Below are 25,083 nucleotides of genomic sequence, written 5' to 3'. Positions count from 1 at the left end.
GAAACAGGCGACTTTCGACGTCCTTCCTTGTGCCAGAAACAGGCGACTTTCGACGTCCTTTGTGCCAGAAATAGGCGACTTTCGACGTCCTTCTCTGTGCCAGAAACAGGCGACTTTCGACGTCCTTTCTTGTGCCAGAAACAGGCAACTTTCGACGTCCTTTGTGCCAGAAATAGGCGACTTTCGACATCCTTCCCTGTGCCAGAAACAGGCGACTTTCTACGTCCTTTTCTGTGCCAGAAACAGGCGACTTTCGACGTTCTTTTCTGGTTCCTCGAAAGGTAGAAGTACCACCAACCTCCTAACGTCCCTGTGGAGGACGGTGGTAGGGCACACCCCGACGTGACGATCACGCTTGGGATGACCGGCGGTAACGGGAAGGCTATGGCAAGTCCTTACTTCCACGTCTCTGATGACACCCTTCGGGTCAGGGTGAGTCTTTATTTTTTTGGTCCACTTTTTCTCCCATTTTCTATATTTTCTCCCATCCCAATTTCGTATCATCCAATTCAACCCTCCCCTGTCACGAACGCTGTTTCTTGCCTCCCACAAGCCGGCTGCAATGTGGACTAAGTCATACATAGCACAAGTCCCCTCCGGTACTTGAGGTAACAGCAGTCGCATCTTTTCACCTGCGCAGCTCGATCTCTCAGTGGCGAGGAGTAACGCGTGGGAGGCTCACGCTGCCCCCGACACTTCCTGATTCTACTGCGCAGGCGCACCAACCGACCTGTAGGAGTCGCTGTCCACAACACCCGATCCCCACCCATCAGTTTCCCACCCCCTAATACGGCCAATGTGTATTAGTATGAACGACCAGCTAAACTGAAAGCAATGTGGAGCGCTGGGCTCGAACAGGCGAGCCCAGCATCTCCACATTCGTGGCGAGCGCCTTGCCCACTACGCCACGTAGCCGCCCCGGGTCAGGGTGAGTCTTTATCACTCGGCCCAGTCGAAACTGACCTCTGAGTGCGTTCTGGTCAGCAAGCCAGACCAGGTCTCCTTTAGCAACATTCCTAGCGGGAATGTGCCACTTCTTCCGGACGAAGAGTTCTGGTCCCGCCAGTTGGCTCCATTGTTTCCAGAACCTGTCCACTTCAAACTGGATTGCTCTCAGACGGACGAAGGGGTAGCTAGCGGACTCGAAACCTCCGGGGTCTCCACGGGGCCTTGCACGTCCCAGTAGGAGAGTGTTGGGGGTGATGACCTCAATGGTGCCATCCCGAAGCTGGGCGTTGGCGCCAATAGGCCTCTCATTTGATAGATTGGCAGCCAGGTATAGGAGGGTTTGGAACTCCAGGGCCGTAAGGCTCCCTTCTTCGCCTATGCTGCTTAGTGCTCTTTTCAATACTCGCACAGCTGCTTCAGCCGCACCATTCCTATAAGGAGAGTCAGCGGGGTGGAACACCCAAGTCCAATCTGTTCCAGACTCTGCGGCTTTCTTCTGTACCTTGTTATTGTCGATATTCGCAAGGAACTTGTAAAGTTCTTCCAGCGCTGGCTTTGCTCCCACGAAATTAGTCCCTTTATCGAACCAGAGCTTCCTAGGATGGCCTCTCAATGCAGTGAAGCGTTGGAATGTTTTTAGGAAACCTTCGGTCGAGAGGTCTTCCACTATGTCGGCATGTATCGCTCTGGACGCCATGCAGCAGAAAACTACGCCCCAGGCTTTCTTACTTGTCCTCTTTTTCACTGAGTCTTTGATCGTGTAGGGACCAAATAGGTCCAACGTGGTATACTCGAATGGTATACTCTGTGCGCTCCGGGGGGAGTTCGCTCATGATTTGACGGCACATTTTTGCCTTGTTCTTTCGGCAGTGTATGCACGAGTCAATCGTACTTCAGGCTACTCTTGGCCTCTGCACAACCCAGGCTTTATCTCTCATGCGCAAGAGGGTTCCTGCAATGCCCTCATGGTTTGCCCTGTGGGCTTCCTCTGCCAGGAGGATGCTGACCCATTCCCTGTAGGGAAGTAAGGGCACCCCAGGCCATTCTTTGGCCATGGCTTGAACTCTGCCGTGGCACAGCAAGAGTTTGGAGTCCTTCTCTTCGTGGACCACAAGTCTGTCCAGTGTGGTCCCGGGGAATTCTGCGCCTTCCTGTGCGGCCAGGCATAGTTCTTTGAATGTGCTTTGCAGTTCGTTTACTGTTAATGTCTCCCACTTTAGCAATGTGCGGGTTGGCAAACGTGCTTTTGTCGTCTGGGCCTTCCGGGTTTTTACTGTCGCCCAGAACTGTAGTGCCCTTCGGATGAAGCCGACGACGCTGCAGAGTGTCTTGAGAGAACTGTATCTCCTTGGGTTTATCTGGCCTACAAGAGATCAGATATAACAAATTGGCGACGAGGACGACAGAACTGCGCGGCATCCTTGGTCGAATGAAAAGTTGGACTTTGGAAACTAAGTGGAGGACATTTGGTTGCCATTAGCAACGGAGCTAATACGTGTACCCTGAGCGGCTAACGGAGCTATGCGGCGGACTGGTAACGTTGATGTGTGTGTGAATGTCGGATCTAGACACAGACAGTGATAACAGTACGGACAAACAAGAAGTGCATGTCATAACAAGAACAATGGCTGGAATATTGGGGAGTATCGGCCCCTTTGATGAGAGCGTGGAACAATGGAGTTCATATACGGAGAGATTTGATTTCTTTGTGCTCGCAAATGACATTAAAGACATTAAGATTGTGCCCACGTTTATGAGTGTGATTGGGGCAAGGACTTTCAACATTCTACGAAGTTTGGTACAACCGATAAAACCGGGGGAAATGACATATGCACAGATTGTTACTGCATTGACGGGACACGTTTCTCCTAAACCACTCCTGATAGCGGAACGGTTTCGGTTCCATAGGAGGAATCAAGAGGAGGGGGAAACTGTAACGATGTTTGTAGCAGCACTTAGGAAATTATCTGAACACTGTGAATTTAATGAGGTATTAAATTACACCATCAGGGATAGACTTGTGTGTGGACTGCAAAGTGAGGCAGCACAAAAAAGACTGTTAACAGAACATGGGCTCACCCTACAAAAGGCCATTGATGTCAGTGTGTCAATGGAAAGGCGTATACCAGGTGGAACACAAGGCTGTTAGTGACTCTTCTGACGAGGAGTATCCACTACACATACTAACTGTGGCGGGTGGGTCTAGTGGCTACTGGGTGTTACCTTCGCTAGAGGGGAAACCAGTGCGTATGGAGATAGACACCGGCGCGGCGGTGTCACTGGTGTCAGACAAAGTTTATCGACAAACACTGAAACACCTACCACTGCGGCCAGCCCGAGTGGTGCTGAAGACATATACCGGAGAAGTGGTGGCCCTAAAAGGGGTCGCAGAGGTCAAAGTGGAGCTGAACGGACAGCACGCTAAACTACCACTCTATGTGGTGCATGGCGACTACCCCTCCTTACTGGGACGGGCGTGGATGGAGAAAATACAATTGGACTGGCCCGCGGTGCGACTGGTGACACAGGGGGACACAGGGTTACCCGCAGTTCTTAAGAAACATGCTGATGTTTTTAAAAAGGAGCTCGGAAGCATGAAGGACATTACGGTGAAGCTGAAAGTTAAACCAGGCAGCACACCTAAGTTCTTGAAAGCGCGGCCAGTGCCCTACGCCATCAGGCCCAAGGTGGAGGCGGAACTGGATGCTCTGGTGAAAAGTGGGGTGCTGGAGCCAGTTAGCGTCAGCGATTGGAGTACCCCCATCGTGCCCATTGTAAAAAAGGATGGGGAAATAAGGGTATGTGGTGATTTCAAGACTACATTGAACCCAGTGCTGGAAGTGGAGAAATACCCCTTGCCTCTTATCGAGGACTTGTTCGCTGGCCTGTCTGGCGGCCAGAAATTCAGTAAAATTGACCTCCGCCATGCGTACCTGCAGATGCACGTGGATCAAGACTCCAGAGAGTTTCTGATGGTTAACACCCACAAAGGGTTGTTCAGGTACTGTCGGTTGGCATTCGGGATAACCTCAGCCCCTGCTCTGTTCCAAAGGGCGATGGATCAGATTTTGTGTGGGTTGCCCGGGGTACAATGCTACCTAGATGATATCCTGGTGACGGGGAAGGATGACAAAGACCATCTTCAGAACCTGGATGAGACCCTGCAGAGGCTGCAGGATTATGGACTGAGAGTCCACAAAGGGAAATGTGAATTTTTTCAGTCTTCCATCGAATACCTCGGCCATGTAATTGACGCTGCAGGGCTGCACAAGGCTCCTTCAAAGACTAAGGCCATTGTGGAGGCTCCTGCCCCCCAAAATGTGGCCCAACTCCGTTCATACTTGGGACTACTGAACTATTATGGACGATTCATGAAGGGTCTCTCGACAGCGCTGAAGCCGCTGCACCAACTGCTCTGTCGGGAGAAGCCATGGGCCTGGACTGAGGAGTGTCAGAAGGCTTTCGTAGCATCAAAAGAGACGCTGCTGAGGTCAGAGGCCTTAACGTACTTTGACCCGGCATTGCCGATACAGCTGGCCTGTGACGCATCCCCATACGGAGTAGGGGCGGTTATCTCTCATATCATGCTGGATGGGGTGGAGAAACCCATTGCTTTTGCGTCCAGAACACTGAACAAGGCTGAATCAAATTACGCTCAAATAGAGCGTGAAGCACTAAGCATCGTGTTCGGCATACGAAAATTTCACCAGTACCTGTTCGGGAGACGGTTCACACTCCTGACCGACTACAAGCCACTCACGACCATACTAGGTCCGCATGTTGGCATCCCACCGCTCGCAGCGAGCAGGATGCAGAGATGGGCATTGCTCTTGTCTGCCCATGACTATGCAATTAAATATCGGAAGTCAGAATTGCATGGTAACGCAGACGGCCTCTCCAGGCTACCATTACCCGTGTCAAAGCCAGGCCCGGGTCAGGTTGACATCTTTTATTTCAGTCAAGTGGAGAATGCACCAGTCACCGCGCAACAGGTGAGGAGGGCCACTAGGAATGACCCAGTGTTTTCACAAGTAATGGACTCCATCGTAAAGGGGGGGAGAATGAAGGACACACCCGAGCTCAAGCCTTTCATCTCTAGACAACATGAACTGTCGACTCAAGCTGGGTGCCTGCTCTGGGGAAGAAGAGTGGTCATCCCTCCTTCGCTGCGTAAGTCCATGCTACAACAATTTCATACAGGACACTGTGGCATGGTCCGTATGAAAGAGGTCGGACGTAGCTATTTTTGGTGGCCCGGGCTGGACAGCAACATCGAAGAAAAGGCTAAGACATGCCCCACCTGTCAGCGGGTCCGTAATGCACCCCAGCCGGCACCACTACACCCCTGGGAGTGGCCAAGTGAGCCATAGAAACGGCTACATGTTGATTTTGCTGGGCCGTACGAAGAGAAAATGTTCCTTGTGGCGGTAGACGCCCACAGCAAATGGCCCGAAGTGGCAAGAATGAAATCCACAACGGCTGAGAGGACCATTGAGAAACTGGGGGAAATGTTTAGCCGTTTCGGGTGTCCAGAACAACTGGTGAGTGACAATGGGCCCCAATTTATCTCTCAGGAGATGGACACTTTCTTAAAGGTCAACGGAGTTAAACACATTAGATCTGCACCCTACCACCCAGCAACTAATGGGTTAGCGGAGAGATTTGTGCAGACTTTGAAACACAGCCTAAAGGCGTCACAGGGACAAGGTAGTCTCCACCAACGCCTTCACGGTTTCCTCTTAAGCTACCGGAACACCGCACACGCAACCACCAAGGCATCCCCAGCAGAACTGCTCCTTAAGAGACCGCTGCGCACCAACCTGGATCTTCTCAGACCACCAGAGGAAGCAGAAATTGTGTGGCATGAACAGGATAAGCAAGTAAGAAGAAGAGCATTGAGAGCCAAGACCAGGGCTTTCAGTGCTGGTGACCACGTACTGGCGCGGAACTACCATCGTGGACCGAAGTGGGTGCCCGCCACTGTAGTCCGACAGACAGGACCGCTGTCCTATACAGTACAGACAGACAGCGATCTGGTGTGGAAACGGCACACAGAGCAGTTATTGGGGAGTGTAGAGACCCCTAGGGAACCCCAATCCACTGCTGGAATTACAGAGGTGTTTTTGAATGACACTCCAACTATGCAGCCGGTGTCAATTGACTTACCTTCCCTGGAAGAGCCTACAGTGGCCTCACCCACCCAGGAGGGTGATGATGACGCCGACACCCCGGCACCAAAGTCCATGCCACCGACGCCACAAATGGACAGTGGTGACCACCGATATCCAAGTCGGGAACGGCGGCCACCCATTCGTTTGGATCTATAGACTTACCTAAATGAAAGACTTGTAAAAAAAATTAAAAAAAAAAAGTCTGTGTCCAAAATGGGAAAGGGGGAGAGTGGACTGTTAGATTGTTTGGAATGTTGTTGACCGGGCAAATGAAAAAAAAAAAATATATATATATATTATTATGATGTTGTATTGCCATGCGGGCTGTTGCAACTTAGGGGTACCATTATGCTAAGTGGGGAGGAGATGTTATGTATTGGGTTGGGTTTGTCCCAGGGCGATCGCCGTACTCGCCCTGTATATGTACGTGGTGATTGCGCACCTGTGGTTGTTATGGTATTTACCTGCTATCAAGTATAAAGCCTCGTTACTGAGTACCTCCGTGTCTGTGATGATTCCTTGTTATATTACAAGATCAGATATAACACTCTTCTCACTAGGATCACTCCCTTCTGCTTGAGTGGAGTTGCTAGACCAATCGGGTCATACAGTCCTGCGACTTGGCTGAGTAGGACTTGGCGTGTCAGAGGGTTAGGCGTCCTTTCTATGATATCTTCTTCGACTAGATCTGCTTCCATCCTCATCTTTTGCCTTCTCCGGGAAAAGTTGATGGATGCCATTACAAAGAGCTTGTCTTCCTGAACAAGGTAGCCGACTCCCAAAGCCTTGTTATCTTCTTCCTTGAGTTGGTTCGGTAGAACTAGTGTCTCTGGCTTGGTCTCCGGGGGGTCATGCCTCCCACTGTGACCAGATCGGACCCAGGGTTTGAGGTGGAAGCCGCCTGCCTTCAAGATGACTTCGACCCCCTTAAGGATCTCTTCCAGTCTGTGTGAGTCATTGTGTGACACGAGGAGATCGTCCACGTAGCTGTTGTCCACGATGACAGATCTTTCATCAGTTAGATGGGAGAACCGAGGGAGGTATGCGGTCTCTCGCATAGCGACTTGGGCAATACATCCGGCCGGCTTGTCTCCCATATTCACCCTGACGACGGCATAATCTTCTATCTCGTCTTGCGGTGAGTCTCTCCATAGAAAGCGGTGTACATGAACTTCCTCCTCTTCCAGCCACACTGAGTTGTACATCTTTTTGATGTCACCGATGGCTGCATGTTCTCCTTCCCGGAATCTGAGGAGTACCGCTCGGATTTGGTTCAGCACATCAGGACCTTTCAGTAGGATATTGTCATGCTTACACCTCTGTACTCTTGGCTGCTGTCCCAGACGATGCGTACTGGAGTGGTGACGGAGTGTGGGTTCGGTGCGGTTAAGTGACTCACGTACCATACTGCTCCTTTCCATTGGTCCATCATAGACCTAGTTAGTTTCACGGCAGCTCCTCTCTCCACCATTTTGTGGATTTGTCTGGTATAGGCGACTTTCCATGAAGGATCTTTCTCAAGGTGCTTCTCCGTCCTGAGGAAGGTTGACTCCACAGCTCTGCGATTGTTAGGGAGAGATGCTGGTTGTTCCTTCCAGGGGTACTTTGCATCCCAGTGGGAGTCCCCACAGTGCGAGTCTTTCTCCTTGAAGGTCAAGCCAGCCTTGATGGTCTCTAGCTCCTGCTCGTCAGCCAGTGTCATCTCCTTTCCTCCAGGAGGACAGTTACCGCAGCGACATCCCCCACAGACGGGGTCACAGGCTGCTCCGATGCTGTCCCATTTTAGCCAGTCAAAGACTTCCTTGTTACTTGCGGCAGTTACTGCTTCTTTTATGCTTTTCCTCCTGGTTAAGTCTACCGTGAGGTGTTTGCATTCTCTCACGACAGTTGTTCCCATGGAGCGTGCGAAGTGGGTCAATGAATGACGCGTGGTAATTTTTACTTCTTCGAAGAGGTCCGGATGCGCACCGCTCACAGTTTTGCCCAGTGGGCCGTCCCATAGCACCAGATCACCGGCTCTCTCCATTCTTTGTGGGGCCAGGCGACCTTCCCGGGTGCTAATGAGCAGATCAATGGTATCAGGCCGGGTCAATTCTCCTGGCTTGACACATGGGGAAAACTGTTCAAGTCTCTTGGAGTCCACCACTCTGTCTACTTTGGTGATGTCCTCAAGGCCGTAGCAGAGCATCTCGTGGGCCCTCAAGGTCCCCTTCGGGGTCCATACTTTTATTGCCACCACATACCTCTTGGTATCGACTCTGACTGCCATCTTCCCAACACCGTACACGACCAGTGTGATAGGCTCGCCGGCCAGCCCGAGCCTCTTGGCGGCTCTGTGAGTGATATAGTTGGTGTCGGAGGCGAGGTCCATCAACGCTCCAACACAGTCTCCTCCTCTCGTCGTGACGTCCATGAGCATCATGAGGACTGGGTATTCTTTTATGCCACTTTTGTCCAACAGGCTCTTGCTGGCGTACACTTGGGAGGTCGCTTTGTTCGTGAAGGCTTTCTTGAATGCTTCCATTTGGAGCGTTGACAACTTTAACTCTGTGACCACCTTCTCCTGCTCAGCCGTAAGGCCTCGGAGCCCTCTACGAGCGCCGGGCTCATTGGTTGTTTCGTTCCTGCTCTGTGTCTTGGAGCAGAGGAGAAAATGATGGTTGACAGGGCCGCTCCCCTTCACACACTCATCCTTCTTACAGAGGAATCTTTTCTCGCATAGGCTGTTGGCCCCGTGATAAGCGAGGCATTTGATGCATGCTCCAGCTTTCTTCACCTGGGCTCGTTTCTCAAGTAGTTTAGCCTTCTTGAAGGCCGGGCAGAAGTAAAGTCTTTTCCCATGTGCTTCCTCACCACACATGGTGCACGAGTCCCTCTGGGGCTCTCTTCTTACTTCGCTCGCTGTCGTTCTTGTAAATGACCGTCTATCACCTCCCCTGTCGCTCAGCCTTTCACGCTGGGTTGGTCTTTCGCCAGCGTGGGTGGCTCCGATCTCCAACTGTGCTAGCCTCTCGAGGATCCTTTCCTGTCCTTTCAGAAATGACAAGAGTCTATCGAAGTAACTTGCGGGCGTGACGCCATTCGCGGGGTCACGCTCATAGGAGATCCACTTCTCTCTCATGCCTATAGGCAGTTTTCTCTCTATGGCGGCGACAGTTACTGTAGGTGGTTTTTGATCACGTCCTCCATCCCAAGGTCTTTTAAGTCGTACAGTGCGGTTTCCACTGCCTGGACCAGGTCAATCATTGGCCTAGGCTGGTTACTCCGTACTGGAGGCACTTCTTCCAGACCTTTGAGGATCAGACTTGCGGTTGTGCTCCTGTCTCCAAAGCGGTTGTCCAGGAGCCTGAAAACGTTGTCCGCTGTTCTGCAGCGATCCAGCCCGAGTTTCTTTCTCAGTGGCTCTTCTACACTGTCAAGAAGGTGATATAATTTGCATACAGGCAATCCTGATGGTTCGGCTAAAGCCTGGAGGTCCTCCCAGTTATCCCGCCAGCGCCAATAGGTCCTTCTGTCGCCACAGAATTTGGGCAGATTGATGGCGGCAAGCTTTATCTTTGGTCGGGCCCCCTGGTGGTCTCTGTGGTGAGCGAGACCTTCCCGCGTTGCGCCCTCATCACCTGGTGGCGTGGCGTGGTCACCTCGTGACTGAGGCATGATAGTGAGGTCAGCGCTCTGGTTCAAATAGGGTTCGCTGCCGGGTTGTCTTACCCGTGGGAGCGAACTCCTGTCGGTATACTCGTGAGGCCCACTTCTTGTGGTCTTTGCTCCAAGCTGGAGATGGGTTGCTTTAGGGGCCCCCTCGTGGCTCCCGAAAGGTAAGGGAGAGTCTTTGTAAGTGCCCTCTGTTTGACTACTGTCAAGCTGAGGAGATGACGAGTGGATGTGAAGGACCACACTTTTGCCGTTGGTGGACGGGGAAGGTTTAGCTTCGGCGGCAAGTTGCAGAACATCGTTTGCAATATCAAGTGGGCTGGTGACGTCACTGCCCCTTTCAATGTTGTGTGTCCTTTTATCCTCTTCATCCTCATAAGCACTTCCAATGTCACCCTTTCCACCAGGCTCTAGGAGGGTCGACCACCTGTCCATCAGTGTTGCTCTTTCCTCGTCCAAGTGCCTGTACCGCTTCTCTAATTCAGATATGTTGGGAGTTGGAAGAAGGTATCTCCACTCTCTCACCATTTGTTCGAAGGCGTTGAGTCTTCTCTCCAATTTGTTTCCCTCCAACGCTCTCTTGTCTTGGGGTGCCCATTGGGTGCTGAGTCTCTTTGTCTCTTCCAAGGCCTCCTTGAACTCCACTTCAAGGGGGCCTAACTTTGGTTGAACGAAGCGGGACCATACCTCCGAGAGGATCTTCTTCTCCAGTGCCACTTTCCTCTGCTTGCTTCCGTCTTTCTTTGCTGTGGCGTCGGCTATCACGGTAGCATGCGCAGTTCTGTCGGCCTCCTCCAATGCTCCAACATAGTCCCCCGTCGTGTCAACGAGCTTCGCAAACTATTTGAAGAGCTTTCCTGTCGTTGATGAGCTCCGCTGGCGATGCGGTGTCAACATTGTCAGCTACCTGGTTGGCTCTCCTTGTGAAAGCTGTTTGCGCCGCAATGTGAGTGAACAAGTAGGATAGAGTTGGTGAGCACCGTTACAGCTTCTTCACTTGAAACCTGGTAATGGCCACAATGTGAGTGAACAAGTAGGATAGAGTTGATGAGCACCGTTACAGCTTTTGGTTAATTCATTTATAGTACAGTTCACGACGTGAAGAGCAATTTGAAGACTGTCGGATGAAACATAGTCACTTTAGGTCGGCTCATCAATAGTACCGTTCACAGCGTTTGGAGCAACAATATAATTGCACAGTTCAACACAGCCAAGGCATAGGCGTGTCAATGATAATGTTCACAGCGTTTGGAGCAACAATATAATTGCAAAGTTCAACACAGCCAAGGCATAGGCGTGTCAATGATAATGTTCACAGCGTTTGGAGCAACAATATAATTGCAAAGTTCAACACAGCCACGGCATAGGCGTATCAATGATAGTGTTCACAGCGTTTGGAGCAACAATGTAATTGCTTTTTCAACACAGCCAAGGCATAGGTGTGTCAATGATAATGTTCACAGCGTTTGGAGCAACAATATAATTGCAAAGTTCAACACAGCCAAGGCATAGGCATGTCAATGATAATGTTCACAGCGTTTGGAGCAACAATGTAATTGCTTTGTTCAACACAGCCAAGGCATAGGTGTCAATGATAATGTTCACAGCGTTTGGAGCAACAACGTAGTTGCTTGGTTCAACACAGCCAAGGCATATGCGTGTCAATAATAATGTTCACAGCGTTTGGAGCAACAACGTAGTTGCTTGGTTCAACACAGCCAAGGCATAGGTGTGACATGATAATGTTCACAGCGTTTGGAGCAACAACGTAGTTGCTTGGTTCAACACAGCCAAGGCATAGGTGTCAATGATAATGTTCACAGCATTTGGAGCAACAACGTAGTTGCTTGGTTCAACACAGCCAAGGCATAGCTGTCAATGATAATGTTCACAGCGTTTGGAGCAACAACGTAGTTGCTTGGTTCGACACAGCCAAGGCATAGGTGTCAATGATAATGTTCTTTAGCTAGCATTGGCGGCCAGCAGTGTTAGCATTCTTTGGCTAACAGCGTTAGCATTGGCATTGGTTGGCTAACAGCGTTTAGCATTGAGCTTTGGTTGGCTAGCGGTGTTAGCATTGGTTGGCTAGCGGTGTTAGCATTGGTTGGCTAACAGTGTTAGCATTGGCTGGCTAAGAGCGTTTAGCATTGAGCTTTGGTTGGCTAGCGGTGTTAGCATTGGTTGGCTAGCGGTGTTAGCATTGGTTGGCTAACAGCGTTAGCATTGGCGGCTAGCAGTGTTAGCATTCTTTGGCTAACAGCGTTAGCATTGGCGGCTAGCAGTGTTAGCATTGGTTGGCTAACAGTTAACATTGGTTGGCTAATGGCTAGCGTTTAGCATTGGCGGCTAGCAGTGTTAGCATTGGTTGGCTAACAGTGTTAACATTGGTTGGCTAATGGCTAGCAGTTAGCATTTGGCATTGGATGGAATTCGGCGACCCCACCACTTCAAGCAACCAGCATGTGGGCGGAATACGGCGATTCCAACCCATTAAGCAGTCAACATCAACGTTTCACTTCCCTTGAGCTGACTGCGTCCTCTCCATGTGCCCCGTCGTGTGTATCCCCTACGTCCTGGTTCCACCTTGATGTTGAGGTGGTATCTCACTCGGGCACCTCCTTCTGCGTTCCGTCCGTCCCATCTCGTAGCGGGCGTGCTCGGTAAATAATTGTCCAATTATCTAGCAGTCTCAGTTAATGAGTCAACTAGATGTCCCCCTTGGAAGGGTGTGGGCGAAATGACTTATATTCAAACAAGTGAAACAATTCGGACTTTGTAAGAATGTTCGTTTATTTGGACTTCAATGTCCAGCATCCAATTACTACTCGTTGCAATAATCACCAGGTGGCCAATTAAACAAGTGGTTAGCTTGTAGCTGATAGTTAGTAGCAGCTTACATCCAAGCATTGACGGATAATGTTAGTAGAGGTCGATATGGTATTTGGTAATGTTTAACCAAGTCGACGTTGATAATAGTTCGTTGATAGTTAGGTTGCAATTTAGCAACCGCCGGTACTTGATAGTGTAGCCAGACGTTTAGCCAGCAGTAGCCAGGTAACAGTTATGGTCAGACGTTAGTCAGTAGTGTTCATTCAAACGTCAGTAGACGATACAGAGTCTATAGTCAGCATGTACATTCAGTCAGCGTTTAGTCAGCAGCGTACAATCAGACGTTAGTCAGTCAGATTATTTACCTATACAAAGGAAAGGAAATAAACGGCATTAATTAGTAACTAGATATATGAATCAAAGATAAATGCGGATATTAAGGGTGCATACAATGCAACGTACCGTTGGCCAGTCAAGAGTTCGCCCACAGGGCTTTTCACCTTACAGCCTAGGGCTAAGAGTGTCACTTAAATAGCGCGACGCGCCGGTGCAGAGACAGCTTACCTGCCCAGAGTCGCAATATGTGCTCCAAAGTGCGTCCACTAGGTGGCACCAGATAATAACTAACTCATGCAATAAATGTATACAATAAATGTTACTTATGATAATAATGAAGGATAATAATGATAAACATATTGGGAAAAACGTCGGATAATTCTCCAATCACTATACTACCTTCACCATCACTATACTACCTTCACCATCACTATACTACCTATACTACCTTCACCATCACTATACTACCTTCACCATCACTATACTACCTTCACCGTCACTATACTACCTTCACCATACTACCTTCACCATCACTATACTACCTTCACCATCACTATACTACCTTCACTATACTACCTTCACCGTCACTATACTACCATCACTATACTACCATCACTATACTACCTTCACTGTCACTATACTACCTTCACCGTCACTATACTACCTTCACTGTCACTATACTACCTTCACCATCACTATACTACCTTCACCATCACTATACTACCTTCACTATACTACCTTCACCATCACTATACTACCTTCACCGTCACTATACTACCTTCACCATCACTATACTACCTTCACCATCACTATACTACCTTCACCGTCACTATACTACCTTCACCTTCACTATACTACCTTCACCATCACTATACTACCTTCACCGTCACTATAATACCTTCACCATCACTATACTACCTTCACCATCACTATACTACCTTCACTATCACTATACTACCTTCACTATACTACCTTCACCATCACTATACTACCTTCACCATCACTATACTACCTTCACTATCACTATACTACCTTCACTATACTACCTTCACCATCACTATACTACCTTCACCATCACTATACTACCTTCACCATCACTATACTACCTTCACCATCACTATACTACCTTCACCATCACTATACTACCTTCACCATCACTATACTACCTTCACCGTCACTATACTACCTTCACTATACTACCTTCACCATCACTATACTACCTTCACCATAACTATACTACCTTCACCATCACTATACTACCTTCACTATCACTATACTACCTTCACTATACTACCTTCACCATCACTATACTAACTTCACCATCACTATACTACCTTCACCATCACTATACTACCTTCACCGTCACTATACTACCTTGACCATCACTATACTACCTTCACCGTCACTATACTACCTTCACTATACTACCTTCACCGTCACTATACTACCTTTTTTTCACGACTGAGGTAGGTAAATAATTTTTTTTGAGACTAAAGTACAGAAAAAATTTACCGTTGGGTACCGGTATCGATTCACAGGTACCGGTACCGGTACTATTTCGGTTCAAATGTGAAAGGTACCCATCCCTAATCACTATACTACCTTCACCATCACTATACTACCTTCACCATCACTATACTACCTTCACCATCACTATACTACCTTCACCATCACTATACTACCTTCACCTTCACTATACTACCTTCACCATCACTATACTACATTCACCATCACTATTCTACCTTCAGCATCACTATACTACCTTCAACTTCACTATACTACCTTCACCGTCACTATACTACCTTCACCATCACTATACTACCTTCACCATCACTATACTACCTTCACTATACTACCTTCACCGTCACTATACTACCTTCACCGTCACTATACTACTTTCACCATCACTATACTACCCTCACCATCACTATACTACCCTCACCATCACTATACTACCTTCACCATCACTATACTACCTTCACCATCACTATACTACCTTCACCATCACTATACTACCTTCACCGTCACTATACTACCTTCACCGTCACTATACTACCTTCACCGTCACTATACTACCTTCACCATCACTATACTACCTTCACCGTCACTATACTACCTTCACCGTCACTATACTACCTTCACCATCACTATACTACCTTCACCGTCACTATACTACCTTCACCGTCACTATACTACCTTCACCGTCACTATACTACCTTCACCATCACTATACTACCTTCACCGTCACTATACTACCTTCACCATCACTATACTACCTTCACCATCACTATACTACCTTCACCATCACTATACTACCTTCACCATCACTATACTACCTTCACCGTCACTATACTACCTTCACCATCACTATACTACCATCACCATACTACCTTCACAGTCACTATACTACCATCACTATACTACCTTCACTGTCACTATACTACCATCACTATACTACCTTCACCATCACTATACTACCTTCACCATCACTATACTACCTTCACCATCACTATACTACCTTCACCATCACTATACTACCTTCACCATCACTATACTACCTTCACCTTCACTATACTACCTTCACCATCACTATACTACCTTCACCATCACTATACTACCTTCAGCATCACTATACTACCTTCAACTTCACTATACTACCTTCACCGTCACTATACTACCTTCACCATCACTATACTACCTTCACCATCACTATACTACCTTCACTATACTACCTTCACCGTCACTATACTACCTTCACCGTCACTATACTACTTTCACCATCACTATACTACCCTCACCATCACTATACTACCTTCACCATCACTATACTACCTTCACCATCACTATACTACCTTCACCATCACTATACTACCTTCACCATCACTATACTACCTTCACCATCACTATACTACCTTCACCGTCACTATACTACCTTCACCATCACTATACTACCTTCACCGTCACTATACTACCTTCACCATCACTATACTACCTTCGCCATAACTATATTACCTTCACCATCACTATACTACCTTCACTATCACTATACTACCTTTACTATACTACCTTCACCATCACTATACTAACTTCACCATCACTATACTACCTTCACCATCACTATACTACCTTCACCATCACTATACTACCTTCACCGTCACTATACTACCTTGACCATCACTATACTACCTTCACCGTCACTATACTACCTTCACTATACTACCTTCACCGTCACTATACTACCTTTTTTTCACGACTGAGGTAGGTAAATAATATTTTTTGAGACTAAAGTACAGAAAAAATTTACCGTTGGGTACCGGTATCGATTCACAGGTACCGGTACCGGTACTATTTCGGTTCAAATGTGAAAGGTACCCATCCCTAATCACTATACTACCTTCACCATCACTATACTACCTTCACCATCACTATACTACCTTCACCATCACTATACTACCTTCACCATCACTATACTACCTTCACCTCTATACTACCTTCACCATCACTATACTACCTTCACCATCACTATACTACCTTCAGCATCACTATACTACCTTCAACTTCACTATACTACCTTCACCGTCACTATATTACCTTCACCATCACTATACTACCTTCACCATCACTATACTACCTTCACTATACTACCTTCACCGTCACTATACTACCTTCACCGTCACTATACTACTTTCACCATCACTATACTACCCTCACCATCACTATACTACCCTCACCATCACTATACTACCTTCACCATCACTATACTACCTTCACCATCACTATACTACCTTCACCATCACTATACTACCTTCACCGTCACTATAGTACCTTCACCGTCACTATACTACCTTCACCATCACTATACTACCTTCACCGTCACTATACTACCTTCACCGTCACTATACTACCTTCACCATCACTATACTACCTTCACCGTCACTATACTACCTTCACCGTCACTATACTACCTTCACCGTCACTATACTACCTTCACCATCACTATACTACCTTCACCGTCACTATACTACCTTCACCATCACTATACTACCTTCACCATCACTATACTACCTTCACCATCACTATACTACCTTCACCATCACTATACTACCTTCACCGTCACTATACTACCTTCACCATCACTATACTACCATCACCATACTACCTTCACAGTCACTATACTACCATCACTATACTACCTTCACTGTCACTATACTACCATCACTATACTACCTTCACCATCACTATACTACCTTCACCATCACTATACTACCTTCACCATCACTATACTACCTTCACCATCACTATACTACCTTCACCATCACTATACTACCTTCACCTTCACTATACTACCTTCACCATCACTATACTACCTTCACCATCACTATACTACCTTCAGCATCACTATACTACCTTCAACTTCACTATACTACCTTCACCGTCACTATACTACCTTCACCATCACTATACTACCTTCACCATCACTATACTACCTTCACTATACTACCTTCACCGTCACTATACTACCTCACCGTCACTATACTACTTTCACCATCACTATACTACCCTCACCATCACTATACTACCTTCACCATCACTATACTACCTTCACCATCACTATACTACCTTCACCATCACTATACTACCTTCACCGTCACTATACTACCTTCACCGTCACTATACTACCTTCACCGTCACTATACTACCTTCACCATCACTATACTACCTTCACCGTCACTATACTACCTTCACCGTCACTATACTACCTTCACCATCACTATACTACCTTCACCGTCACTATACTACCTTCACCGTCACTATACTACCTTCACCGTCACTATACTACCTTCACCATCACTATACTACCTTCACCATCACTATACTACCTTCACCATCACTATACTACCTTCACCATCACTATACTACCTTCACCGTCACTATACTACCTTCACCATCACTATACTACCATCACCATACTACCTTCACAGTCACTATACTACCATCACTATACTACCTTCACTGTCACTATACTACCATCACTATACTACCTTCACCATCACTATACTACCTTCACCATCACTATACTACCTTCACCATCACTATACTACCTTCACCATCACTATACTACCTTCACCGCCACTATACTACCTTTACCGTCACTATACTACCTTCACCATACTACCTTCACTGTCACTATACTACCTTCACTATACTACCTTCACCGTCACTATACTACCATCACTATACTACCTTCACCATCACTATACTACCTTCACCATCACTATACTACCTTCACCATCACTATACTACCTTCACCATCACTATACTACCTTTACCGTCACTATACTACCTTCACCATACTACCTTCACCATCACTATACTACCTTCACCATCACTATACTACCTTTACCGTCACTATACTAACTTCACCATACTACCTTCACCGTCACTATACTACCTTCACCATCACTATACTACCTTCACCGTCACTATACTACCATCACTATACTACCTTCACTGTCACTATACTACCTTCACCGTCACTATACTACCTTCACCATCACTATACTACCTTCACCATCACTATACTACCTTCACCATCACTATACTACCTTCACTATACTACCTTCACTGTCACTATACTACCTTCACCGTCACTATACTACCTTCACCGTCACTATACTACCTTCACCATCACTATACTACCTTCACCATCACTATACTACCTTCACCGTCACTATACTACCTTCACCATCACTATACTACCTTCACCGTCACTATACTACCTTCACCATCACTATACTACCTTCACCGTCACTATACTACCTTCACCGTCACTATACTACCTTCACCGTCACTATACTACCTTCACCATCACTATACTACCTTCACCATCACTATACTACCTTCACCGTCACTATACTACCTTCACAATCACTATACTACCTTCGCCGTCACTATACTACATTCACTATACTACCTTCACCATCAATATACTACCTTCACCATCACTATATTACCTTCACTATACTACCTTCACCATCACTATACTACCTTCACCATCACTATACTACCTTCACCGTCACTATACTACCTTCACCATCACTATACTACCATCACCATACTACCTTCACAGTCACTATACTACCATCACTATACTACCTTCACTGTCACTATACTACCATCACTATACTACCTTCACCATCTCTATACTACCTTCACCATCACTATACTACCTTCACCATCACTATACTACCTTCACCATCACTATACTACCTTCACCGTCACTATACTACCTTTACCGTCACTATACTACCTTCACCATACTACCTTCACTGTCACTATACTACCTTCACTATACTACCTTCACCGTCACTATACTACCATCACTATACTACTTTCACCATCACTATACTACCTTCACCATCACTATACTACCTTCACCATCACTGTACTACCTTCACCGTCACTATACTACCTTTACCGTCACTATACTACCTTCACCATACTACCTTCACCATCACTATACTACCTTCACCATCACTATACTTCCTTTACCGTCACTATACTACCTCCACCATCACTATACTACCTTCACCATCACTATACTACCTTCACCATCACTATACTACCTTCACCATCACTATACTACCTTCACCGTCACTATACTACCTTCACCATCACTATTCTACCATCACCATACTACCTTCACTGTCACTATACTACCATCACTATACTACCTTCACCATCTCTATACTACCTTCACCATCACTATACTACCTTCACCATCACTATACTACCTTCACCATCACTATACTACCTTTACCGCCACTATACTACCTTCACCATACTACCTTCACTGTCACTATACTACCTTCACTATACTACCTTCACCGTCACTATACTACAATCACTATACTACCTTCACCATCACTATACTACCTTCACCATCACTATACTACCTTCACCATCACTGTACTACCTTCACCGTCACTATACTACCTTTACCGTCACTATACTACCTTCACCATACTACCTTCACCATCACTATACTACCTTCACCATCACTATACTACCTTTACCGTCACTATACTACCTTCACCATACTACCTTCACCGTCACTATACTACCTTCACCATCACTATACTACCTTCACCGTCACTATACTACCATCACTATACTACCTTCACTGTCACTATACTACCTTCACCGTCACTATACTACCTTCACCATCACTATACTACCTTCACCATCACTATACTACCTTCACCATCACTATACTACCTTCACCGTCACTATACTACCTTCACCGTCACTATACTACCTTCACCGTCACTATACTACCTTCACCATCACTATACTACCTTCACTGTCACTATACTACCTTCACCATCACTATACTACCTTCACCATCACTATACTACCTTCACCGTCACTATACTACCTTCACCATCACTATACTACCTTCACCGTCACTATACATTACCTCCACCGGCTACACACAAGGTGATGATATACAGCCTTATAATTCATTAATTCACTCATCTTTATTTCAACTCGAAAACTCATTGAGGGAACGCCCTCATTTCCAATAATGTCGAGCATACAAACATTATAATAAATACATGATGAATACAATAAACAATACAACATATAATAAATGCTTAACATTTCAGTTTAGGTTTTTAAGTTCAGTACAGACTCTAGGTTCTTTAAGTCATTGGAACATGTACTATAGGGTCCAGACGTCCACTTCAGCAGAGAAGTAAGATCATTTTGTCAATCTCCAATTATGGAGATTTCTTTTTTTATTGTATTTCAAATGCGAAAATAAAGACACTAAATTGTACAGATGCCAAATGTGTTAATATTATATAATAACATTGTTGAGTAATGCAATATGAGTATGAATGTATCAATCACGATAAATTTTTGGACAAATATTGAATGTGTCCCTACAGACACAGACATTCACACATGTTGGGGGCGACAGCGGCTCAGGAGGTAGAGCGGTCATCTGGTAATCAGAAGGTTCCCGGTTCGATCCCAGCTCCTCCCGGGCAGCGCGTTGAAGTGTCCTTGAGCAAGACACTGAACCCCCTAACTGCTCCCGATGAGCAGGTTGCCACCTGGTGTGTGAATGTGTGAGTGAATGGGTGAATGTGAGGCATAAGTTGTAAAGTGCTTTGGATAAAAGAGCTATATAAATGCAGGCCATTTACATATTAAAAATAAAAATAAATAAATAAAAGAAACACTAACATGAAATAATATTAATAATCTAATAGTAATCATCTCACTTTTTCTTTTCTTGCAGGTGATATCTTTGAAAACTACTGCAGAAATGATAACCTTGCTACGTGTGGCCGCTTCTGTTATGGACTCAGTATAATAACCACGTTTCCCTTGGAGTGCTTTGTGACACGAGAGGTAAGACATGGTTGTTTACAGACACAACCAGGGATGTAGTAAGACATTGGGTCTCATTCCCCAATATTTCCCAAAGACGTCTCTTGGAAGACTTATCTTGGAACCGACTGAGACAGAATCGACGACAAGTTCACTGTGATGCCCCAACGCAGGGGAAGATGTCTTAAGTGGCTCAAACTATCACAGCTGTGATACCGCGTTGAGGAATGTCACCGTTCTGAAACGTGAACGTGTGTCCCCGATCAGGTCATTTGCATTACAAACCATGCCTCCGAAGCTCCTTATAAGGCAGCCAATAGGGCAGTGTGCAGGTGAAATCGCAAAAAGTCAATAGTTAGACACACCTGTCCAGCTCATTAGAATGCAACTGACGATGCAGTGAAATGGTGGCCGATATGCGGAAGCGCTTTGCAACCGATCAAAATGAGATTAGATTAATATATTGTCATCATATATAGTACAGCTCATGGTGCACCTGCCGCAGCGCGCGCACACACACACACGCGCGCGCAGTACTGTATAGCCTACGCGCATAATGAATGAACGCAGTATAGGCTTATATTATTCTAATGACTTGTTTTATTAGGAGAGCAGCAAAGATGCGCTGCCCGCCCCGTAGACCGTAGTACAGTCCACCATGCAGTCCGCTCATGGTACGCCTGACTCTGGCGACCTTAATATGTGTACTGTATTTACTGTACGTATAGGGCAGAGCATATATATAGTATCTACTAAATCCTAATGAAACAAGTAATTAGAATAATATAAGCCTACTGTTCATTCATTAGACACGTAGGCTATACTGTGTGCATGTGTGTGGCGCACACAACAAGACTTATGGAATATTAATGCAGTCTATTTCCACGCTATTATTATTTATTTATTTATTTATTCACTGTCATTTCAGTGTTGGTGTAGTAGGCTACATAGTGTATTTCAATATCAGTTTAATTGATTAATGATATAATTGAAGCAGAGCATGTGAGCGGAGCGAGGAGCGGAACGGGTGGATTTTGAAGTGAGCGCGGAGTGGGCTTTAAAATGGGTCAGAGTGACTCCGGAGCGAGAGCTCTCCTCCGCTCCGAGCCGCTCCCAGCCGCTCAGTGCACACGATCACACAGTGGTTTATAGCTATATCGGAATGCAGGTTTATAGCTATATCAAACAAAGGTCTGTCCCATTGTACCAATCAATGGGATATATTGCATGTTGGCTATAACCTGCATTCTTTCAAATGTATAATTAATCATTAAAACAGATATGTAACAAATAAGAAATACAAATTCCACAGAAGGCATTAAATAATTATTATTTTCAATCATTTCACAATAATTGCATAATTGTGTTTGAATATCTGAGTAATTAAAGTAATTATACATTTGTCCAAAATAGCTAGTTCAGATAATGGTTAATCCAGCTGCCCTGTGATCAGATAAATCCATATTATTTATTTTTCCGACATCAAATGTGTAATTTCTTATCGTACAAATATTGTCATATTTATTTTAATTATGATTAAGTAATTAATTCCAAGGCGGCCTGTAGGGTTGACATGAAGGAATCACTATGATTCATCCCAAATAAAGCCATTAAGAACATGGAGAACACAGTCTGTCAAGTTAATCAAATGTTCAATCAATCAATCAATCATAAGTGTGCTCCTCAGCACTCTTAACACTTTGACGACCGTTCGGCGCCGTCTGATATGGTGCTAGAGGACCAAGGTTTGTCAACAAACCGATGTGTCGTTGTAGAGCTATATCTATACTTTATAGTATTGCTATCTGTCCATTCTCATTGTCACTTGAGTTCATAAACCGTCCCTTCAAAATGGCTTAAAGAAAAAAAAAATCATCAATAGGTTGTCATTTTATAGCGCAGTGAATATAAGCTTTATTGCAGATTTCGTCTCATATATTTTCTGGAAAGCTACTTATAGAGCTAAAGGCTACTAACGTTATATTCAACGGCATTTCTGTTGTATATATGCTAATGAAATAACACAAACTGCTTATGATCCGGACTATCCCATAGCATCTATGGATGAAAGGGGGGCGGCGGGGAACGTCGATTAGTATTATTGATTACCAATAGAGTGTCCGTGTAAGTAGCCACATTCACTGATCGAATGCTTGCGTCTCACAACAATGTCTAATCCGGCTGTAATTTAGGTGAATAAGGTCTTACCGTCAGCCCGTGGGATACCCTACAGCATTTCCCCGTTATCGATCGGCATCTGGTAGATCGATATGTCCATTGGTTGATGATATATCCCCTTATTCTATGGTGAGATCTGCGATTCGAAACGTGATACACGGTGCATGATGTTGCTTTGGGATCAGAGTAATATGATACTCTGTTGGAGGCTAAAAAAAAAATCCATTCGCCCACAATGATACTGCAGTGGAGCGATGGCGCCCCTAAGAGGATCTGGCCGGTATTGATCGGGGATCTTGATCCGGTTATTAATATGGAATAAAACAATAACAACTTGCCACGGCTATATACGTGCCTCTGGTCCACAACGCATGGATTCGAAACACGTATTTATACGTGGCCGGTCCCAATAGTGTTAATAAACTTGCGTGCTACACTTTGATGAACATTGTTACTCAGCTGATAGAGTTGTACCCTTCCTGATGACTTGTCGTACAGAACTTGTAAGTCGCTTTGGATAAAAACGTCAGCTAAATGACTAAATTTAAATGTAAATGTCTTAAATTCTGCTCTCAGCCACGGCCGAATCCAATCTCAGGGACGTTTGGGGAATCTCTCTTTCAGCCCTAATATGTCGCAAATACGCCTGAGAGGACATTTCTTGTCGTGAATCCGTTCGGGAATGAGACCCATTGTTGTTTACAGACACAACCAGGGAATGTAGTAAGACATCGTTGTTTACAGACAGACACAACCAGGGAATGTAGTAAGACATCGTTGTTTACAGACACAACCAGGGAATGTAGTAAGACATTGTTGTTTACAGACACAACCAGGGAATGTAGTAAGACATCGTTGTTTACAGACACAACCAGGGAATGTAGTAAGACATCGTTGTTTACAGACAGACACAACCAGGGAATGTAGTAAGACATAGTTGTTTACAGACACAACCAGAGAATGTAGTAAGACATCGTTGTTTACAGACACAACCAGGGAATGTAGTAAGACATCGTTGTTTACAGACGTTGTGCCAAAACATATTTTTACAGCCATACTTCGTGTCAACCAGAAACGTTTTTGGACTGGATTTTTTATTAATATATCATCATCATCATCATCATCATCATCATCATCATCATCATCATCATCATCATCATCATCATCATCATCATAATCATCATCATTAAGAAGAAATGTTTACTTGTAATGTTTTTCATAGGTATTTAGTTACCTGTTCCCAAATCAATTAACTATGGGTCACACTAAATACAAATAAATACATATAAATAGTAATTAAAGTAAATACAAGTAAATACAAGGTGAAATAAAACTATAGTGAGTGAAAACAGATACAGACTGAGGTGAGGCGGTCAGTGATGAGATATTTAAACTGATGTATTGAGTCTAAAAGTGCTCTGTAAGATGTTCCATGTGTTTGGAGAGAGGAGGCTGGAAGCAAATCTCACTGCAAACTCTGAGGACTTGAAGCGCGAGCCAATCGTTGGAACAAGTACGATGACCACTCAGATTTATTTTTTCTCATATTTTTATATTCAGATAT

General features: G+C 45.5%; 1 protein-coding gene across 1 annotated transcript in view; it reads left to right on the top strand.

Annotated features, from left to right (window-relative positions):
• The window catches only part of slc38a11 (solute carrier family 38 member 11), a gene marked incomplete at both ends in the record, with an annotated part of 124,163 nt that overhangs the window by 82,714 nt on the left and 16,366 nt on the right, over window positions 1-25,083 (top strand). The window contains one exon of the mRNA XM_084311426.1: window positions 21,250-21,362. Coding sequence (XP_084167552.1) covers window positions 21,250-21,362 — 113 coding nt within the window. The remainder of the gene's footprint in view (window positions 1-21,249; window positions 21,363-25,083) is intronic.

The sequence above is a fragment of the Notolepis coatsorum genome (assembly GCF_963971535.1).
Source record: "Notolepis coatsorum genome assembly, chromosome: 3".
Taxonomy (NCBI): Eukaryota; Metazoa; Chordata; class Actinopteri; order Aulopiformes; family Paralepididae; genus Notolepis; species Notolepis coatsorum.
This window is presented reverse-complemented; position numbering and strand designations above follow the sequence as displayed.